Raw genomic sequence first — 20,738 nt, forward strand, 5'->3', positions numbered from 1 at the left:
CTCCCCCCGCCCCCCGAATCTTTTCACCCGAGTACGGAAGTACTCGAAAATAGTGATGCTCGATCGAGTAATTACTCGAAACGAGTATATTCGCTCATCTCTAAAAAAAAAACCACATAAGCCAAGCCCCACCTAAGAAACTTTCATTGGTGTTTTCCAAAAGTATCTGTTCTTGATACCACACAGTTAAAGGTGATTTTTTTTTTCATCAATTATGTAGCTATCCCTGCAGAGGCCCGCACAGAAACGTCACTGGTGACGCGCCGACTCTGGTCTGTGCATGTGCAGCTGTGCAACAGCTGGCACAGACCAGAGCGAGACGCCGGAAGTGAGCGTTGGGTCACTGCAGGGGTACGGTTCACATCCCACTGCGAGAATTCTCGCAGTGGGATCCAACCCGACCGTCTGCAGGAGCCTTACCTCTGTACCAGTCTGTCACTCATTTGTTGCAGGTTGTCATTACAAAGTGCAGCGGTTTGTAACAGCCCGGGTGCAATTAAATTTGTCTGGGTAAATATGACCAAATAAAGTTAAAAAAAATAAATAAATGTTGAGTTGATCCAGCTCTTAGGGGCAAAAGGACTTGCATCCAAACCTATGACCTTGCTCAATCATGCGAATTTCAACGATAATCGTTAAGTGACTAAATTATCATTTGTTATTCAACCATTGGTCGTGTTACACTTATCATTGGCATAACAATCCGCTGTTCACACCTAACGAGTAGTGAAAGATCGTTCAGTTCACATTCACTGACACAGTGAATGCAAACAACTGAGTGATCTAGCAAATAAATTTGGAATATTTATCTGTGTGTATAAACTGTCATCATTTGCTCATGCGAGTGATTTCTTGCTTCATATAAAAGGATCCTAAAGATGACTAAGGCGTCAGAACTGCTTTCGGATTACTATTTTGATGGACGTTACCTGGATTTTAATAATGCAATAATAAAGTTTTTGGGTATAAGTCATTTTACCTTAAGAGCTGAGTAATTTTTTTTTTCCGAAGTTGATACATTTGGTCAGAACAGGATCCATGGATGGTGGAGAGGAAAGATACAAGTGCTGTGTTCTTTACATTTATACCCTTCATGATCCACTATGGGGTTTAACAGATTAGTATTAGTGCAAGCAATGATTTCCCCCACCCATATCCTTAAATTACTTGGCATTTCCAAAGGCATTGGAACAATGGTGCATTTAGGGTCCTACATATGAAGCATATCCTGTATATTCATGGATTCCCATTTTGCATCCCCTTCGTAGAGTGAAATACGGCCTCTGGCATATTTGTAGCATCATTACCATTTAGCCTGCTGTGGCAGTGATTGTGCAAGAGCTTGGGATAATCCAGTGGAATGTGTAGGGATTGGTAATTGTGATCTGTTAGAGGTATTTGAGTTGGAGCTGTGTATAGTAACAAGGTAAGCACTTAACATTCTTACACTTCTTAGACCAATTAAACATTTGTAGACATCCATTTTATAGATTGTACATTATGTGCTGGAAAATATCCAACATACTAATCTGTGGGCAGATTTACCCCTTGTAGTTCAACAGTCTGCAGAACACCATGCTTAATAACATTGTAGAAAGGAAATAAACGTGACCACGTGACTCTATTGCAGTGACACAAACTATATTTTTATTCCAGTTCTCTCTGGGAAAGTTTTTAGATTAAGGGATACTGTCCACGGGCATTTCAGTAAACCACAGCGTTTTACCGGTGTTTGTCTCTGCAGAGAGCCGGCAGGGACCTGTATGAGTAGCGAGTGTACCGAGCATGCCCGCATATTTCACGCACACGGTCATGCGCAGTGTGACTTTTTTAGCATTATTTCCCAACTCTTTCATAGTGGGGTTGTGTATGAATTGCTGCCCAGAGATTTAAGATCCAGAACCCATGTATATTTCACACCATATCTACTAATATGTCCTATGATTATCACAAACAGTATCAGGGTGGAACTAATTTATCACTTGCAGGACACTTTGTTGAATAGCCAGAGAAACTACTTCAGTTTACGCTACAATATCAAATATTAAATGACTTTATTAAATAGGGAATTTTCCAGATTAAGTTACATGCTGAAGCTCTTTTGGGAAAAATTAAAAGCCTCAAGCAGGATGGAAAGAGTAGATAAATAGAGGTTTTAGAGCCAGGGGACTTAAGTTACCAGTGGAAAGGTTAGGACCTTTACAAGTCATATACAGATTAACCACTTCCGCTTTTTGTTACTGAATGGACTACTAAACAAAAAGTACACATTTGTGTATCAAAATCTGTACAAAAAAGAAAAATCTGCAGCAGGGTGTAAACTGAAGGATTTCCTTCCACCCAGACTCTAGCTGGATCATCATCATCAGCTATCACCCGTGGCCGAGCATGATTGTCTTCCAAGTATGATTGCTTTGTGGTGGGTCTGTAGATGACTATAGAGACCTATTCTTGATCCACAGGTTCTTTTGCAGTGGGGATATCAGTTTCCAAGTGAAAGACGGTCCAGACATGTGATGCAACTTTTTACTTACTTTCTTCAAGGAGTTAGTAAACCGGTTTAGGTATGACCGTTGTATAACTATTGAGTTTTTTATTGATCTCCATGCACACACACAACCTTCTGAAAAATCTCTCCTACCCCCCCCCCCCCCCCCGCTCCCCGCCGCCCACCCGCATGGTGCTCAGATGAGTAATCAGCCTTAAATTAGGACTTTAAGTGAGTAACAATTTCTGTGTTGCACACTGTGCATCAGTAACACTGGTCATCAGGTAGTTAGAGAAGCGGTTCGGCAATCTTGGTTTTTCCAGGACTGGAGGATCGTTTTTAATGTTATATTTCTCCCTACACCGTGTGCATAATTAGAGGATTGTGTGTCTGGGGCACAGTTTTAAACAAGGGCTTCTTGGTGACTTTTCATTGAGTAATGATTGAGCTAAACTGACTGGAATTCTTGAAATTTTCATGCAACATCTTCCCATAGGGAAGCATTGTAGTATTTTAGAGCATTTATTTTTCCCCCCTCTCTGCAAGGAGTTGGACAACTGCTTCAAGAACAATTAATGACCAATAATCTAGAAAATGAAACTGATCACTTCAGTCAACATTTCTCTCATGTCTAGTAATCACTACTGTATCTTAAAAAAATAATCTAGGCACATTATATGTATATCAGCTAAACCTGCCAGTTTCAATGGGATAATCATCTAATTTGTTAGGTGGCCTCCCGACTTTTCCCAAATGGCAGATTTGAGGGGAAATACAGGTTGACATTTGAACCTCAGCTACCCTTTTGTTCTCAAGACAAGCCGCTGCCAGGGGTGTCTGGCAGCGACTTCCTCCTCTCTACATTTGCAATACAGGAATGCATGTATATGCGGCTAGAGTTGTCAGCCCAACAATCAGTCATTTAATGTGTGTGGCAAGCCTTAAAGGGGTTGTCTCGCGCCGAAACGGGGTTTTTTTTTTTCCCATAGGCCCCCCGTTCGGCGCAGGACAACCCCAAGGGTTAAAAAAAAACACATATTACTTACCCGAATTCCCGATCTGCGACGTCTTCCTTCTTCACCAAGATGGCCGCCGGGATCTTCACCCATGATGCACCGCGGGTCCTTTCCCATTGTGCACCGTGGGCTCTGTGCGGTCCATTGCAGATTCCAGCCTCCTGATTGGCTGGAATCGGCACACGTGACGGGGCGGAGCTACGATGACCAGCTCTCCGGCACGAGCGGCCCCATTCACCAGGAAGAAGACCGCACAGCGCAAGCGCGTCTAAAAAAGCAAGAAGACATCAGAATTAGACGGATCCATGGCGACGGGGATGCTAGCAACGGAGCAGGTAAGTGAATAACTTCTGTATGGCTCATATTTAATGCACGATGTATATTACAAAGTGCATTAATATGGCCATACAGAAGTGTATAACCCCACTTGCTGCCGCGAGACAACCCCTTTAAGGCCCATTTAGACACAACGATTATCGTGCAAAATACACTCAAAAGGCATCTTCTGAGCCGTAACTATTGCTTCTAAATGCGCAGCCATCTTGCATTTTTCGTGCATTATTTGTTCAGCGATGACTCTTATCAGCGCCGCATGCTAAGTTCTCTGTGGAATACCAGCTGATCATATTCTTTCAGCTGGTATCCCGCACGAAGATCTCAGCGATAGCTCCGAAAACAAAGCAGCTCCTGCTGTTCTTGGCGCTATCAGCTCAGCGGGATACCAGCTCACAGCTTCGAGAACAAACCAGCTGTTTGCATATACAAAGCAGCTGCTGTTCTCGGAGCTGTCAGCAGTGTCCCACTCCGCCTGCATTTAACTTTTAAGTAGCTAATTAGCTACTTAAGAGTTATGCAAAGTTGATCACTCAAAACTGTTACTCAAACTGTTGTTTGAGCGATCATCTTTCAGTGTAAATGGGCCTTAACTTATTTGCTACTTAGTTTGCCCCACTTCTAGCTGTTTTGCTGCAGGAAACAGACAACTCCGTAGATCGTCCAGTGGCCTGCATTTGTCTTATTTAAGTGAATGGGACTCAGCCTGAAGTACCAACCTGGGCCACTGTATGATGTACGGAGCTTGTCTGCTTCCTGCAACAAGACAGACACAAGTGGGACAATCCCTTTAAATCAATACTTACTTGGGATAACAGGCTCATTGTTTGCAGTTTATTTACGCATGCATCCTTTCCATTACACTCCATTAGCTGTTCTGCCAATTGAGCGTTATCACAATGACATTGGATGACAACTAATCACTAGTCACATCAATGCCCACATATGAATTAACGTATATAGTATGACAATGTGTGGATATTGTGTAATCCATACTCATATCTATGTCATCTGTATGATAAACTGCCAGAGCATACAAGCTGAAGTGTTGACACAGGAAAAAAAATGCGGGTCTATATATAAAAGGTAACAAGTGTCTGTCCAATTCTTCAGGGGCGAACTGTGAATGCATACATTTCTATAGACATTGGGCCTGTATGTACGAAAGTCGTCTTAGACAAAAGTGATCTTGTGGGCCAAATAAGATGAAACATTGGTCTGCACAAATTAGTGTTAAACACAAATATGAAAACAGTTTTTATTATACAATATAAAGGTACCATGACACATTAAATCAACATGAACACATCCGATACAATCTAATTTATAACATAAATGTACATTTCACAACCTGCTACAATTTGTATCATTACAGCTACAATATTTACAGGAAAATCATCAAAGTGGGGGGAGGAGGAATTCCTTTACAACTATGTAAACTGAGAAACAGTTCATTGCATCTTTTTTTGCTGCTGGATTTTGCTTCAAAATTGTGGAATTCTAGTATTTTAGTTAAGAAGTCTCCTTTCTATACATTCATTGCCTGGTTCTAGTGCTGCCCAAGCAAACTGCAGGAATATGTTTAATTATGGAAGCATGAAGCACCCAAAATAATTCGAATGTCTTAGAGAGGTGAATATATGGAAAGACTTTAGACACTAGTCACACCTGTCCAGGAGCAAATCAGATTTGTTAGTCTAGTAATAAGACATTCTATAGGCATCTATGGAAACCACTGGCTATCCGATCTAGCTTTGTCTTTTAAAAGCAATTAGACATACCATAAAACACGTCAAGCAAAAGGACAGCAGCCTGCCACCTCATATTATGCGGTCTATCGGCCATGCAGCAGGCCTAACAGCAATTCTACTCACCCTGCCAGCAGCTTCAGTCCGGCGGCAGTGCAGAGTCTGTGACCACTGACCTCCCCCTGAGTCGGCGGCAGTGCAGTCTGTGACCACTGACCTCCCCCTGAGTCGGCGGCAGTGCAGTCTGTGACCACTGACCTCCTCCTGAGTCGGCGGCAGTGCAGAGTCTGACCACTGACCTCCCCCTGAGTCGGCGGCAGTGCAGAGTCTGACCACTGAACTCCCCCTGAGTCAGCAGCAGTGCAGAGTCTGTGACAACTGACCTCCCCCTGAGTCGGCGGCAGTGCAGTCTGTGACCACTGACCTCCCCCTGAGTCGGCGGCAGTGCAGAGTCTGAGCACTGAACTCCCCCTGAGTTGGCGGCAGTGCAGAGTCTGACCACTGACCTCCCCCTGAGTCGGCGGCAGTGCAGAGTCTGACCACTGACCTCCCCCTGAGTCGGCGGCAGTGCAGAGTCTGACCACTGACCTCCCCCTGAGTCGGCGGCAGTGCAGAGTCTGTGACCACTGACCTCCCTCTGAGTCAGCGGCAGTGCAGAGTCTATGACTACTGACCCCCCCTGAGTCAGCGGCAGTGCAGAGTCTGACCACTGAGATCCCCCTTAGTCAGCGGCAGTGCAGAGTCTGTGACCAGTGACCTCCCCCTGAGTCGGCGGCAGTGCAGAGTCTGAGCCTGTGTGTGCCGTCCAGTATGTAGCACAGATGCCAAGGTGAGAGGTAAGTGGTCACAGATTCAGCTACAGCGCTCTCACGTATCTTGCAATATATTGTGCCCTGTCATACAGCAGACAGGTGATTTGGAAGTGGCATCAGCTGACCAGCAGCTCAGCGCTCACTAGAGGCTGCCGGGTGATGTGTGACGGGGCATGATATATGGCAAGGCGAGGAGGAGAGCTGTAGCTACTAAAATCAGCTGTGGATACAGAACTGATTCCTGGGCAAAACTGCACCGATGATGTGGATTTCAATTTTTTTAAATTTTTTAACCGTTCAAGTGTCAAAAATGAAGGCAAAGCAGTGCAGAATGTTTTGAACTTTTTTCAATACAATTACGGACAGCATGACTGATACCAATGGCACCTACCGATTATAACGGTAGTCTGTCTGGTTTCTGTCATGTGACGCATCCGGCATTCCATCATTTTATTCCTCTGCTTCTATGACAGAAGCAGGACAAAACAGATGTGAACTGAGCCCTTTAACTGGTGATATGTTCACAGACTAGTGGTGGCTCACCAATGCATTTCTTATTATGGCCATTAGAGGGCAAGGGTGACTAAGATATTTCAAGACAGTGCTATGAATTGGGCTGTCGCTCTCATCTGTCAGGCATGTTCTTTGAAGCACAAACATTGTCACTAAAATCGAAACAAAATTTAAACTCTATGCTCGGTAACTGTGGAGGAAGAACTTTGGGAGACCTGGAAGAGGGAAGAGAGGACCCTCCAGTGGAGCAGGTAGCAGAAAATTTAACCACATGAAAGCCAATATGGGCGACATTGGTAACTCAGGCGGCGATGTCCGAGGCGTGTGCAGTACTGAGTCTACTGAGCTCAACAACATGTGGCATAGTAGCAATAAAATCAGTTATAAATTGGATGTGTGCATTTAAAAATAAAAAAGCAGCATTTTAGATTTACTGTGTTTCCCCGAAAATAACACCCTGTCTTATATTAATTTTTGCCCCAAAAGAGGCACTAGGTCTTATTTTAGGGAAGGTCTAATTATACTTACCTAGCAGGCTTGGTCCGGGTCTCTCCAGAGCTCTGACGTGCTTCCCGCAATCCTCGGACACTCATACAACATCACTTCCTGGTTTTGGGATTCATCAATCCCACCTCCAGGAAGCAATGGCTGTGACTGGTTCTTCGACTGCTGCTCAGCCAATCAATGCAGGATGAACCAATGCAATGCCTGTGATTGGTTTATCCAGTGCTGCATTGATTGGTTCTTCCACCGATGCTCAGCCAGTCAACAGTCATTACATTGTACAGGCGAGATTTATGTATTGGCCGAGCCGCTGCCAATCACCGCCATCACATTGGTTCATCCAGCGCTGCATTGATTGACTGAGCAGCGGTCGAAGAACCAATCACAGCCATTGCTTCCTGGAGGTGGGATTTATGAATCGCGTAACCAGGAAGTGATAATGTATTAGCAGCTGAGGACTGCGGGAACCACGCTGAAGCTCTAGAAAGCATCGGGAGGAACCCGGACTGAGCCGACTAGGTAATAGATTCTTTTTTTATGTAGTGTAACTAGGGCTTATTTTGGGGGCAGGGCTTATATTTCAAGCCTAGCTGAAAATTAGGCTAGGGCTTACTTTCGCACATCTATTAGTACTCACTTTTTTTTTTGGCAGTTCATGTGCGTTTCTATTGCAGTTTTCATTTTGAGATTATGGTTACTATTTCCTTTATTCACACTTAGCTAAACGCTTTTAGAACTGTAACTAGAAGCCATATATTGTCGAAGTAATATAGGGCATGCGATTGTGCCGCGAGTGGGGAGTCACCGCACTACCGGGCAGGTGCCTGTGCTGCGAGTGGAGAGTCTTACTAAGGCGGGGCAGGCCCTGTGCCATGAGGGGGGTGTTGTAGTAATATACGGCATGCGACTGTGCCACGAGAAGGGGAGTCGTAGTAAACCGGGGCATGCCACTGTGCTGCGAGTGGGGGAGTCACTGCACTACAGGGCAGGCGACTGTGCTGCAAGGGGGGAGTCTTAGAAAGGTGGGGCAGGTGCCTATGCCATGAGGGGGTTTGTAGTAATGCGGCGCAGGCGACTGTGATGTGAGGGGAGATGTAGCTCTCTTTGGAGCAAAACGTGGTGCTCTGAGCTGAGCCATAGAATCATAGAGTCAGTGTACTGTGATGCACGGCATTGTGTTGAGGGGAGCCATGGCACTGTGGGGCAGGGCATTGTTCTGTGAAGGGAGTCATGGCACTGTGGGGCAGGGCATTGTTCTGTGAAGGGAGTCATGGCACTGTGGGGCAGGGCATTGTTCTGTGAAGGGAGTCATGGCACTGTGGGGCAGGGCATTGTTCTGTGAAGGGAGTCATGGCACTGTGGGGCAGGGCATTGTTCTGTAGGGCAGGGGATTGTGCTGTGAGCAGCTTACATTTTTTTGTGGCCCCCTAGAGTAAAACTATATGACAATGCTGCCTTCACACAAAGATTGTGCACACGATTTAAACACAACATCGGTTTCTGATGACACATTCCCATTAAGCAGCTGTTCGAAGTGACATAAAGGTTAAGTTGTACCCCACAAGCACTTATATAAATTATATTTACAAAAAAAACATCTACCATTGGCCAGAAACACCAATTGCTGATATAATAGTTGTGCAAGGTTTTGCTAAATCTGTACTATGTTCTAGACCAAAGGAGATTTGGACCCAAAGTCGGGAAGCAACATGCAGCGGCAGCATGGGTCCCTTGTGAACATAGTACTAGGTTCAGGTCTAGTGTAATCCAATAATTAGTCTCCATAATAAAGTGTTCAATATCACTTGCCATTTAAATGGTATCATGGTAAGTAAAACCGAAATAGTAGGACGTCCATGTGGGGTCATGTATTAGTACCAACATTACTGCATCTCTACTTAAAGATACTCATGCAAACCTATACATGGAACGGTCCTGTAGGACATGGCTAATCCAGTACACACACAATTCTGAGGTCTATAAATCCATTAGTGGTCATGGTAATTAACCTTACTCTTCTGGCCATTCTCAATGTGCACGTTTCTTGATCATCTCATGGAATTTAGATGCAATTTTCAAGCATCCAATATAAAGAAACAGAGTCCTAGCCAGATAGGCAATTGCTATTTAGTTTTTTCAATCTCGGTTTAAGGAAGCTGCTTCTTTTAGGGCTTCACAAAATGGTCAATATCCAAAGATGACAGCACGGTTGTTTCCCTTATAAGGATAGAAGCTTTGAATTCCACAAGCCGCATCATCTGAGCCCCAGATTTTTGACAATTTCACTGGCCCAGAGGTCCCAGACTTGGGTAGGAAGCAAGGAAAAACGTCTATTAGTCTTAATTCAAGTAGGTTCAGGGTCTGCAGTGATACGTTGACTTTATTCACAAAACCTGTGTTAAAGTGGCAATGCATATTAACTCCTTCACTGCCAGTGGGTACTTAGCCTGTCCATTGGCACAGAATGGGTTCACCAGTAAACTACAAAGGTGCAACGGCTTGCAGCTCGTCAGGATGAATGTGGCAATGAAGATCCGCTTTACAGACGCTGTACACAACCGATTTAGGAATACTGGGCTCCTCCTCTCCTGCAAAGGAACGTAAAGTTATTAAAACATGTTTTAATGTAAATCTATAGATGCATTTACAGTAAGAGTTTCAGCTGGTAACAAAAGGAGGATTAATCTTGCCAACAATAAGTTGACCTTAACCCTGCCTTCACATGGGCACTTAAAAAAAAGAAATAAAAACTCATGAGATTTGTGCGTTTTGAGACGCACTAATATGAACCCCATTCTTTTGAATGGGTTCATACACATGAGCGATGTTTTCTTGTATGGCACCACTGCATGTACTATCCCTGTGCATGCTCTCGCATCGCAGCACCCATCGTTTCAATGGGTTCGGCTGTTGCACGCAATGCCTCCTGTTAAAAGCAATGGGAGAAACTCCACGATATTCTGCTTAAGGTTTCAGCCGTGGCGGATGATCGCTTCTTTCCCGAAGTGATGAGAGGCTGCTTTGACATAAAACAGCCTCGTATTCGCAGGGTATTTATATGTTGGCGAGCGTGATATGGGGCTGTGATTTACGACCCCGAATCGCACTCGTTCATGTGAAGTTAGCCTTAGGGAGCTAGTACAATCATTGTTTCTCTGCCCCAAAATGCAGGCAGAGAAACACTGACTGCAGGCGTAAGCCATACTCGCCAATTCAAACAACGTGACGAGTCCCGATGCTGTCCGCATTCAGTGGAGCCAAGTCTAGGTTTTGCAGCGGAGAAACAATGTGGTGTACTAGCATTCTACCTGCCTATTGGCAACTGAAGCAAGAGCTGTAGTTGGAGATTTTTAACACGTCCCTGTAGGCATGCAACAATCAAGGGGTAGTCTGGGATTTTAAGAAAATTTGTCTAACAGCAATAAATGTGACAGATCTTCCTTCGCTCCAATTACTGCAACAATAGCCAATACTAAAGCATGTCGGACACAATAAATATCCAAAATTACTACAATTTATATGTTGTTTTTTTTTAAATCTGCTTTTATGGATGTGTTTTAGGAGTATAAAATAAAAGACAGTGGCACTGAAACAAAAAGGACAGGTAATCCCCCATGGTACGTGAAATGGTTAATACAGCATAACTAGTAACATATTAGCATCTCTAAATTAATAGAAATAAAATGCAATAAATACAAACTTTGTGAATACATAAAAAACTACATGAGCTGCAAGTGCATGTGATAGTAATATTACCAAAGGAAAACCTAGCCGCACCCGACGCGTGTTTAGCATATGCTTCGCCAGCAGTCTTTTTAAACCTACTTTTAGGGATATGTTTTCTATGAGTATAAAACAAAATATAACATTTTATTATTTATTTTGGAGATTTGTGTGCAACATGCTTTAAAATTGGTGTTTGGTTTAAACTTTGCGCGGACATATGATGATTTGCCAATAGCTTAGGTTGGTAATTGATGCAACAATGGTATGCTGTACATGCACATGACCACTGCAGCCAATCACTGGGCCGAGTGATCACATGCCATACATGCAGGTATCACTAGTGCGCTAGTGAATGGCTGAAGTGGTCATGTGGGTTATGGCACATGATCACTGCAGGAAAAAAAAAGACTGGTGTTGAGCACTGGAGTGGCGGAGGATTTAATGGGCGAGTATTGTTATTTTATTTTATCACATTTAATGCTGTAAAAAAAATCCTAGATTTATTTAAAAAATAAATAAAAATTTGTAAATACCTGACAAAATTTTGAGAACTGTTAATTTCACGCAGGTTTTACACCACTTGATAGATGTGGCAAAGTTTGCTTACCATAACAACTCATGTCCATAAATATTACAGTTGTCAGTTAAGGGCAAACCCCTTTGAAAATGCGACAGATCGCCTTGGGTCCCATTCTTGGCGCTCTGGTAAACAGCCGATTTTGCCAGGGAAGAGGCAACCGGTTGTTTTCCCTGCAGCAGCTATCAATGTAACAGATTTATTAACTAGAAGGATGACTCAAATCTGCCAGAATGGAAGCAGCTCATACAGTACCACCTATGATATCCCTATGCCCTAACAGAATATATGGAGAGGGGATGCCTTTATGAGATAATCCCTTTAAGGTATACAGGCATAAAAGAATGAAGCCCACTACTCTGACCCCGCTCTATTAGCCAGAGTGGAGAGCTGCAATCAGCCATCTGTTCTTCTGGACTTACGCCATTCACTTGTATAGCTAGTGAAGATTTCTCCCAGCAATAAAAACCTGTTTGCAGGGGGTGCAAGAAGCTGGAGCATAGTTGTCTTACAAAAACAACTCAAATACCAGATTTCTCTATTTGAGAACCCCTTTTGATAGCCAAAGATGAAAGCCACATGCAGTGTGTCCATTTATCTGGGAGCATTGCGGGGATTCCACTAAAGCCAACATATTAATACAGCACATGCAAAGATACAGATTTAGCCAATACTGTATATACATGAGTGGCAATGTAGGAACTGATGCCGATAAAAAGGACTGTGACTTACCTAATCCAGAAGAGGAAGAGACACTCTCTGCAATAGAGGAGGTTTCTATTTGATCAGGCAATAATCCGTCCATTAAGGGTAATGACAGCTCAGAAGATGGAACAGAAGAGTCATATATTCCAGAGTCTCGAGGCATGTCTGCCTGGTTGACTACCTTTACAGAATGAAGAACTGGTTGGAGAACACAGCACTCAACTGTAGTGTTTTGTCCTTCAACATCATCCCCGTTGTCATTGTCCAGAGATGGTAAGTGACATTCTTCTGATGCCACCACATCGACCTTTACCGGAAAGTCATGGTCCGTCTCCTGTTTCACTGCAACATCATTCAAGACTAAACCTGAATCAAACTTTTCCATCACAGGTTCATGGTAATGCAGGGTAGGGGAGTGCGAGGGAATATGTTCCTTCTCAAACCAATCTGGTTCCTGATCGATATACTGATGCATGTTACAAATGGCAACATACAGCGATCGTCCGGCTTTGCTTCGGAAATAATTGCGCTTGCTGATGTTGGTAGGATAGTGCTCATGGTCTTGCAGACTCAGCTCCTTGGAGTAGAGGTGGGAGTACAGTTGTGGAAGGTGGTCCATGAGTTTGTACTTCTTAGTCACATCTAGAAAACTAGGAATGTCATTTTCACTGGAGAAATCAAAGTAGATGGTAATGAATCTGCTAAGGTCATCTGAGCTGTCCTGGGCTTTACTTAGTTTCTCAGCGATCATAGCCATGGCGCTTACAAATATTTCTCCTTCCCCAGATTCAGCGCTGGTGAATTTACTCTTTTTCTTCTTCTTCTCAACAAAATACTTCATACCCTTGGAACACACAACAATGATGTAATGAGAATCTGTCATCTTTTGTTTCAGCCACTCTCGTTGACCCTCTTTGCAAATTTTCAAGTTTTCCCACAAGTCCAAAGAAATCTAAAAGAGAGACAATAGCCAATTGAATAAAGGAAATAGATGAATAGAATTGAATCTTGTTAACCCTTTCCAATCCACTGTCTGACATCTTCCTATATTCTGATTAAAGCTTGTACAGCTCCAATGTCAGAAGACGTCCGACAGGGTATTCTTACCGTCTATTGTGAGCCACTCCGCTGTCGGAGCCTCTCTGGTGCACACACACTGGCTTTAGCCAGCAGATGGTACTGTTGTATAACAGTAAAAAGAGAAAGCCTTTTAGCAAACCCTGAATCCAAAATTAGATTGGAAAGGGTTAAAGAATTCAAAGAAATAAATAAAAGCTACAATTTTGCATTATAAGTTGTTAATGATTAAAAAGTAATCACTTGAAAACAGCAGGTAGCATTAAGAGGCCTAAAGGGACCCAGACAGACTACAAGCGTGCCCTAGATGCTCGCAGTCAAAATCTGATCTATTACATGGTCATTGGCATTGCTCTAAAATTAAAATGTTTTGGGTAAAGGTCCAATCGCTAGTGCAGGAGATAGGGGGGTATCTGTTCCCCTGACCCCACAGGCTTATGTGTTTCATTCTCTTCCTAACTATGGAAAACACACTAAAATAATCCACATTATCCTTATAATAGTAGCCTCTTGTCAAACTGGCTACAAGTAATTCCTCCGACACTACTAGATATAGTACAACAACTAAAATATCTATTAAAGATGGAGAGATTGGTAATAGAACGGCGTGCAGAATCTCAAGTGCCAAGGTTTTTCGCAAAATGGCACGTTTTTATAGAAAACTTCTTAGATCAAGAGAAGATTATAGAATGTATGATGCCATTTAGAAATACATCTTGGTACTGTATCCAGACAGACACCAACCGCCTGGGGAGACTTAAAATAGACTAATATAAATCAACATCCCCTCAACACGTGGGAAAGGAGATGATAGACGTAAAGGATAGCTATAAAGTTAGATTGTGGTGTGTTGTAAGTCTAATTCCAATTTTGAATATCACAAAATACAGGAAAAGGTACAGGTTGATATCAGTACAATGATCGCCTAGCATTCTGCCAGTAGTTCACTGTCCTGATTTTCCCCCCCTTACTTTCATGCTGCATTGCACAGTCTACGGTCCAATCAGCAGGGAGGTAGCATCTGAATGCCCGCCCCTCTGCTTTCCCAGAACGATCAAGCATTTACAGACATTCTGGCCAAATTGTTAGTAAACCCACTATAATGTGTGTGTACGCACACACAGTAACAGGGAAGACAGACAGTTATCACAGTGACTGCATATCTGTCAACCTACAGCCTATGAAGAAATCTCCTCCGCTTGTTACTATATATGTAGACCGTCAGGTTGGCGTAGGGAGTCTTAAAGGCCAGGCAATGCTCCCAAGGAAAAATGGTATATGAATACACTCTCACTCAGGAAGAAGAAAGCTAGCACTCTACCACCTAATGGATAGCAGGCACTCTACCACCCAATGGATATAAGGCTGGGTTTACACGGGGCGGATTTGCTACGGAAATTCAGTGCAGAATTTCTGTGCCGCAAATCCACCCATGGCTTCTAATCCGGGGATTAGCCAGCCATGTAGATGAGACTTTGCCAAAATCTCATCCACACGGGGCGTCCAATCCATTGCGGCAAAGCCGGGCGGAACTGACAATGTGGCGCGGAATTGCCAGCCGCAGCATGGTAATTATTTTTTTTTCCATTGCGGCCTCACTTCTCTCTATGGGGAGAGAAAGCATCAACGGAATGCCGGCGGACAAACCGCTCCAAAACCCGAGGCGAAATGCTGTGGGTTTTGAAGCTGCGGAAATCTAGCAGCTTTTCAGTGTGGCCAAGCCGCAAGATTTCCGTAGGATTTCCCTCCCGTGGGAACCCAGCCTAAAGGCAATACCTGACCATTTAGCAGGCGTAGCAATTTGTCCTGGATAAGAATTTGCAATGATTCCATATATCCAGTCTGAGCATTAATTGAAAAGGGACAATGAAGCTGCAGCTTGACCTGGTTGTGGCTGAAAATTGTGTCAGCGTACTGTTTTAGTATAAATTGCCATGATTTTGGTTGTTCTACTTGCAAAACCTATGTGGACATAAACAAGCATTCCAAAGTTATTCTAATTTGGGGTCGAACAATAAGCCAGCAGTTTGTAGAAACTCTCTTGTGGCGTTACTCTCTGAAAAGACGATTCTAATAAAAAATGCTCACTTCACATCCGCAAAAATCCTGGAGAAAATAGGCAAAGCACTGGATGACATTGATGTGCTTTTGACAGTCCTTATTGGAGTAGCAGATGAAGACTTTAGGTCGTGGTCGAGGCCTTTCCACATGGAGACTTCCCGCATAAGTGGAGGATTCTGAGCTTTCCTCATCAAGGTGCGAGTAGATGTTTTCTGCAAAGTAAAAAGTACAGTGAGTGCAACAACAAAGGCTACAAAGAGAGGCATACGGCATAACAGAATGCTATAAACACTGTATTACAGATCTGTAGATAATACATTAATGAGGATTAGGAAAAAACATTTGAACGCAAAAAAAATATCTTTACCGAACAAATGTGTAACCTATGTCCTTAATTATGAATCCCCTCTAGTATGACACATACCTTGCTGCTTCTTCCTGCACATAACCGTAAACAGTGTTGCAAAGGCAGATATGATGACCAAAGGAACGGTGATAGCAATGGCGCGAATTGGTCCAGCCCAGGGAGAGTGCACTACGACAAGAAGAAAGGCTTTTCAGTTAACATCCATTCTCAGCCCTTAGAAGAGTTTTCCTAAAATCTAAACTTATCCTCCATCCATAGGCTAGAGTCTAAGGGTGGCGTTATACAAGACAACTATTGTCTGCATAGTTGCTTGAAATAGTTGCTAAAGCATACAAACAGTTTGTATGCTTTCCCACAGACCGAGTTGTTCACTTCTTGCTCAATTTTGTGGCCACTGAAGCGCACACCGCCCTACAAAGTGTTTGGCTAGTTGTGGAAAGACCAACAACGGTCAGTTTACACCAGATGATAATAATCAGCCAGCAACTAACTTTAGGTGAGCTGAAACAACTAGCAAACCAAATGTCACTCACGACTCAGTTGGTGGCCGTGTTAAGAACTGTCGCTTACATTTGTTCTGCTCTATTAAGCAACTATTCGGATAAATGTAAAGCCACCCTTAATATCTGGTCAGGAGGGTCTGACAACTATGACCTCCACCGATCACAAAAATGGAGGCCATGTGCCCCCATGTCTGAATGGAGTGGCATCCAAGAATACGCATTGTCACTGTTGACCTCTATGGGACTGCTGAAGAGGAGCAGACTACCATTGCCCAACTCTCTCCAGCAGTCCTATGGAGATAAAAAATGACAGAACGCATGGTTGTCACTGCTCCATTCATATAAGGTGACACAGAACCCATTCTTATGATCAGTGAGAGTCCCAGTGGTCAGACCCCACCGATCAGAGTTTATCCTGTAAGCTTTGGATGGGGAGGGGTGGGGTGGGGTGGGGGAATACGTTTATATAACCAACAGGAGAGAGACCCCTTTTAAAAGAGTGGTTGCACTGTCTAGACAGGATTCCCACTGACCCAGAGAACAGAAGGGCACAGTCACTTGTTCTGAATAAAGACATGGTGCCTCCAGGTCTTCTTTTTAGGGTCCTTATGCCTGGCTTTTTAGTGTGCATACACAACCATGTATGACCTCCAGATTGGTGGCATGTACCCATATTACTACCAAATCAAAATTTGAGTTCCATTATCTATATCTATACAATTTTTTGGCAGTCTATACAGTATCCAGCTACATACCAGGTTTTAGAGAGTAATGCATGGAGCGCCGTGTTGTGTTGGTATCATCAAGAAGCTGTCAAAATACAAAAAGGAACATAAGTGTAAAACGTCTGTAAACATATCTAAAATAATCCTTAGAATGTTATACTTCCTTGTAGTAGATTGCCCCACACAAAACTTCCCACTTATTCCTTATTTGTATATTTTAGACTCTGCGAGACTAAAACTAAAGTGCAGTAGTGTAGCACCCTCTAGTGGTTGTTTATAGTAAGGCACAAATATCAAGTCTGTATGGTTATGAAGCTTGAAGGTATTGGAATCAGAAATAGTGGCACATTTTGCACTAGGATTAGTAAAGCTAATGTCACAATAAATTTCTTAATATCTTTATTGCTTTTATTTGCAAAGTCCTGAAGGTGGAGTGAATGCGATTCAATAAACCTCACACTCTCATTATTTAGGTCATATTTCAAACGTTATGTTCTACTGCTATCTGTATTAGTAGGATTTTGGGCAAAGTATTATAGTAAATGTTTAAAGTCTGCAAGCTTTTACAGTATGAGGCTGGGTTCACACGGGGCGTATTCCCGTCGGAAATCTCGCAGTTTGGCCGCAGCAAAATCGCGAGATTTCCGCCGGGAGAAACGCCGCGGTTTAAGCCGCGGCAGCTTTGAAGCGGCCCGGCCGCTCGCTTTTCCGTTGCGGCCGGCGCTCCCATAGAGGAGAACGCGGCCGCGACGAAAATAAACAAAAAAGTAAAAGTAAACAGACATGCTGCATCTTCGGAAACCGCAGCTGCAGCGGCCGCAGCCGCGGTTTCGGCCGGACTTACCGCAGCAGATTGGCCGTCCCGTGTGGACGAGATTTCTCAGAAATCTCGTCCACATGGCTGGCTAATCCCGAGATTAGCGGCCGTGGGCGGATTTGCCGCGGCAAAACCGCGGCAAATCCGCCCTGTGTGAACCCAGCCTTACACTTATCCTGTCGATAGGGCATAAGTGTCTGATCAGAAGGGTTTTGACCACTGGGACCCACACAAATTATTGAAAAGCGGGGTTTTCCAGCAATACCATTGAGTTGAATGGAGCAGTGCCAGACATATGTGACCAACACTCAATTGAAATTTAGACATGGGAACCCTATTTATGTGATTGGTGAGGGTGCCAGTCAAACTACCACCAGACAGATACTTATTCCCTACCCTGTGAATAGGACATAAGTGTAAAACCTTGACACAACCCCTTTAACTTTGCCCGACATATCACAAGATGTATGCTGGGAAAAAAAAAACCTATATATATTTCCGATGGATATATCTTCTGACACTCAAATAGTTTCCATATTACTTTGAAAATATATGTATATTTTTAGTGTGAGTACAATATGAGTGAGTGACAGTACTGTTTTGGAATCATGAGAAATTAGAGTTACTGGAATTCAAGTCAAGGTATGGTTGAATTATATGTATGCTGAACATATGCCAAGAATATCCCATTGGCATTACATACAGGTGGTATGTGTTAATATACCTTTTTTTGTTCTGCTCTATTACTGCACATTTCATTTTTTTTACAATGGTATTTAATTGGTGACATATGCAATTGTATTATAAACAGTTGCATATGTCAGGGCTATAACCTCGATGATCATGTGATCTGAGCCTATTGGTGATCAAATAAAATGAGTTTGATGACTATAAAAATGCTCCCTGGGGCCGATTCACTGATATTGCTGTTGCTGTATACCCGAGCAGAGTATACAGAAGACAAGCGGGGCCACTTGTCTTCTGCATCCAGCTGTTCTCTGCTTGTAGCGCCCGGCTGTTATACAGCTGAGCGCTCCGAGCGGGGTATGCAGAAGACAAGCGGGACTGCTTGTCTTCTGCATCCAGCTGTTCTCTGCTCGGAGCGCCTGGCTGTTAAACAGCCGAGCGCTCCGAGCGGAGGATGCAGAAGACAAGCGGAGTGGCTCCGCTTGTCTTCGGCCTCCAGCTGTTCTCTGCACGGAGCACCCGGCTGTTATACAGTCGAGCGCTCCGTGCGGGGGATGGAGAACACAGCTGGAAAGCTCTGTTCTTCATGCCCCGCCTGTCTTCAGGGAGCGGGATACAGCTGAAACAATAGTATCAGCTGTATCCCGCTGTGAATTCCTGATAAGACTCATTGTTGTCTTTCAGCATGCTGAAACACAATGATCAGTGACTGGTTAATGAAAACTGCATGATGTCATTGCAGTTACACACAACGATTATCGCTCAAAAGATGGCTTTTTAACGAATTTTAAGCGATAATCGTTGTGTCTAAATGGGCCTTAAGCCATATCAGGCTGATCACAACATGCTGACTCTGGCACTAAAAGTAATATCATACACTTAAAAGTAACTGTATATAAACACATTACCTCAATGACATAATCCCCGGGAGACACATTCTGGAGAATACAGTTTGTGTAGTCGGTATTTTGAACCTAGAACAATTAATGACAATGATGTTAAAATTAAAAATCATTAGTTCATTTAATTACACGGTATGGATCTGGGTAAAGAGATCTGTCCAATTAAAAGCTGATGCAGACAACCACGGCTGAGTTACACTTTGTGCTCTCAGCTACTGGATCTGCACCAGACAAAGGATTTGCTGAGCCGTGGAGGACGTGCAGAACACTCGGGGTACATTACATGGAATACAAGCAATAAACTACTTCACACCTTGTGCTCACAGACTTAAACCTGAAGGGAAAGGAGTTTGGCAGAATGAGTATATTGAAAGTAACAAAGTATGGAATGCTCCTCATTCACAAAACAGAGCTGACCGAGAGGCTGCGAGCTTCATACGCTGCTGACGCAGATTGGAAGCAGTCCTAGCAATGCCTTAGAGCATTTAACTGTACAAATAGCGTCAGGATCCAACACACACAAGACGGCGATGATAACTCTGGCAGTGAAGAATCTCGGCAAAGAGCCCAGAACTTTGCTTCGACCAACTTTCTTTCTGCCCGGTTAACTGTCTCACAGCAGATTCGGATGGCAAGGAAGATGCATCAAAAACCCAAATCAAAAGAACTGCAAAAGGCCCAAAAGAACTATAGCAAAAGAAAACTATAAAAAAAAAAGTTGCATTGTATAGAAAGATGAAATGTACCTGTCTGCAGATCTTCTGTTTAAATGAGGCATCGTGTTTCATCCTGTAGTTTACATAATAGGCGTTGAAACCAAAGTTATGGGGTGCGTGGTCGAAGGAGACCTGCATGTTAACACCTTGCTGAGTGACATTTACATTTTTTGGCTTCCAAACTATGTGAAGAAAAAATAACAAAAGAGTTGAGTAAAGGTTTTCCAACACAAGTAGGGACATATTTTTGGAATTGGTAGACAAATGCAAAAAATACTTACATGGTCTGCAGGTTAGGTTGTCTGGTTGTAGCAAGGTCTCACATGCTGTAAAGAGAAGGCAGTGTAAGGGGAAATAGAAGCACATTTTACAGCACCTTACAAACTTTTGCAACTTCTCTCAAACAGCTGAATACAGGCTGCATTTTATGGCAAACTATAGGCCAGAAATTAGTTGTAAGA

At 43.4% G+C, this 20,738-nt stretch overlaps 1 protein-coding gene across 1 annotated transcript in view; it reads right to left on the reverse strand.

The window, feature by feature from the left end:
• Positions 1-5,081: 5,081 nt before the first annotated feature.
• Positions 5,082-20,738, reverse strand: part of IL17RD (interleukin 17 receptor D) — an 87,291-nt gene continuing 71,634 nt past the window's right edge. The window contains exons 6-13 of the mRNA XM_066596559.1: positions 20,559-20,603; positions 20,308-20,459; positions 19,568-19,633; positions 17,186-17,240; positions 15,985-16,095; positions 15,588-15,772; positions 12,450-13,374; positions 5,082-10,002 (exon numbers count right to left, since the gene is read on the reverse strand). Of these exons, the coding sequence (XP_066452656.1) occupies positions 9,896-10,002; positions 12,450-13,374; positions 15,588-15,772; positions 15,985-16,095; positions 17,186-17,240; positions 19,568-19,633; positions 20,308-20,459; positions 20,559-20,603 (1,646 nt within the window). The 3' untranslated portion in view covers positions 5,082-9,895. The remainder of the gene's footprint in view (positions 10,003-12,449; positions 13,375-15,587; positions 15,773-15,984; positions 16,096-17,185; positions 17,241-19,567; positions 19,634-20,307; positions 20,460-20,558; positions 20,604-20,738) is intronic.

Source organism: Eleutherodactylus coqui, chromosome 3 (assembly GCF_035609145.1).
Source record: "Eleutherodactylus coqui strain aEleCoq1 chromosome 3, aEleCoq1.hap1, whole genome shotgun sequence".
NCBI lineage: Eukaryota > Metazoa > Chordata > Amphibia > Anura > Eleutherodactylidae > Eleutherodactylus > Eleutherodactylus coqui.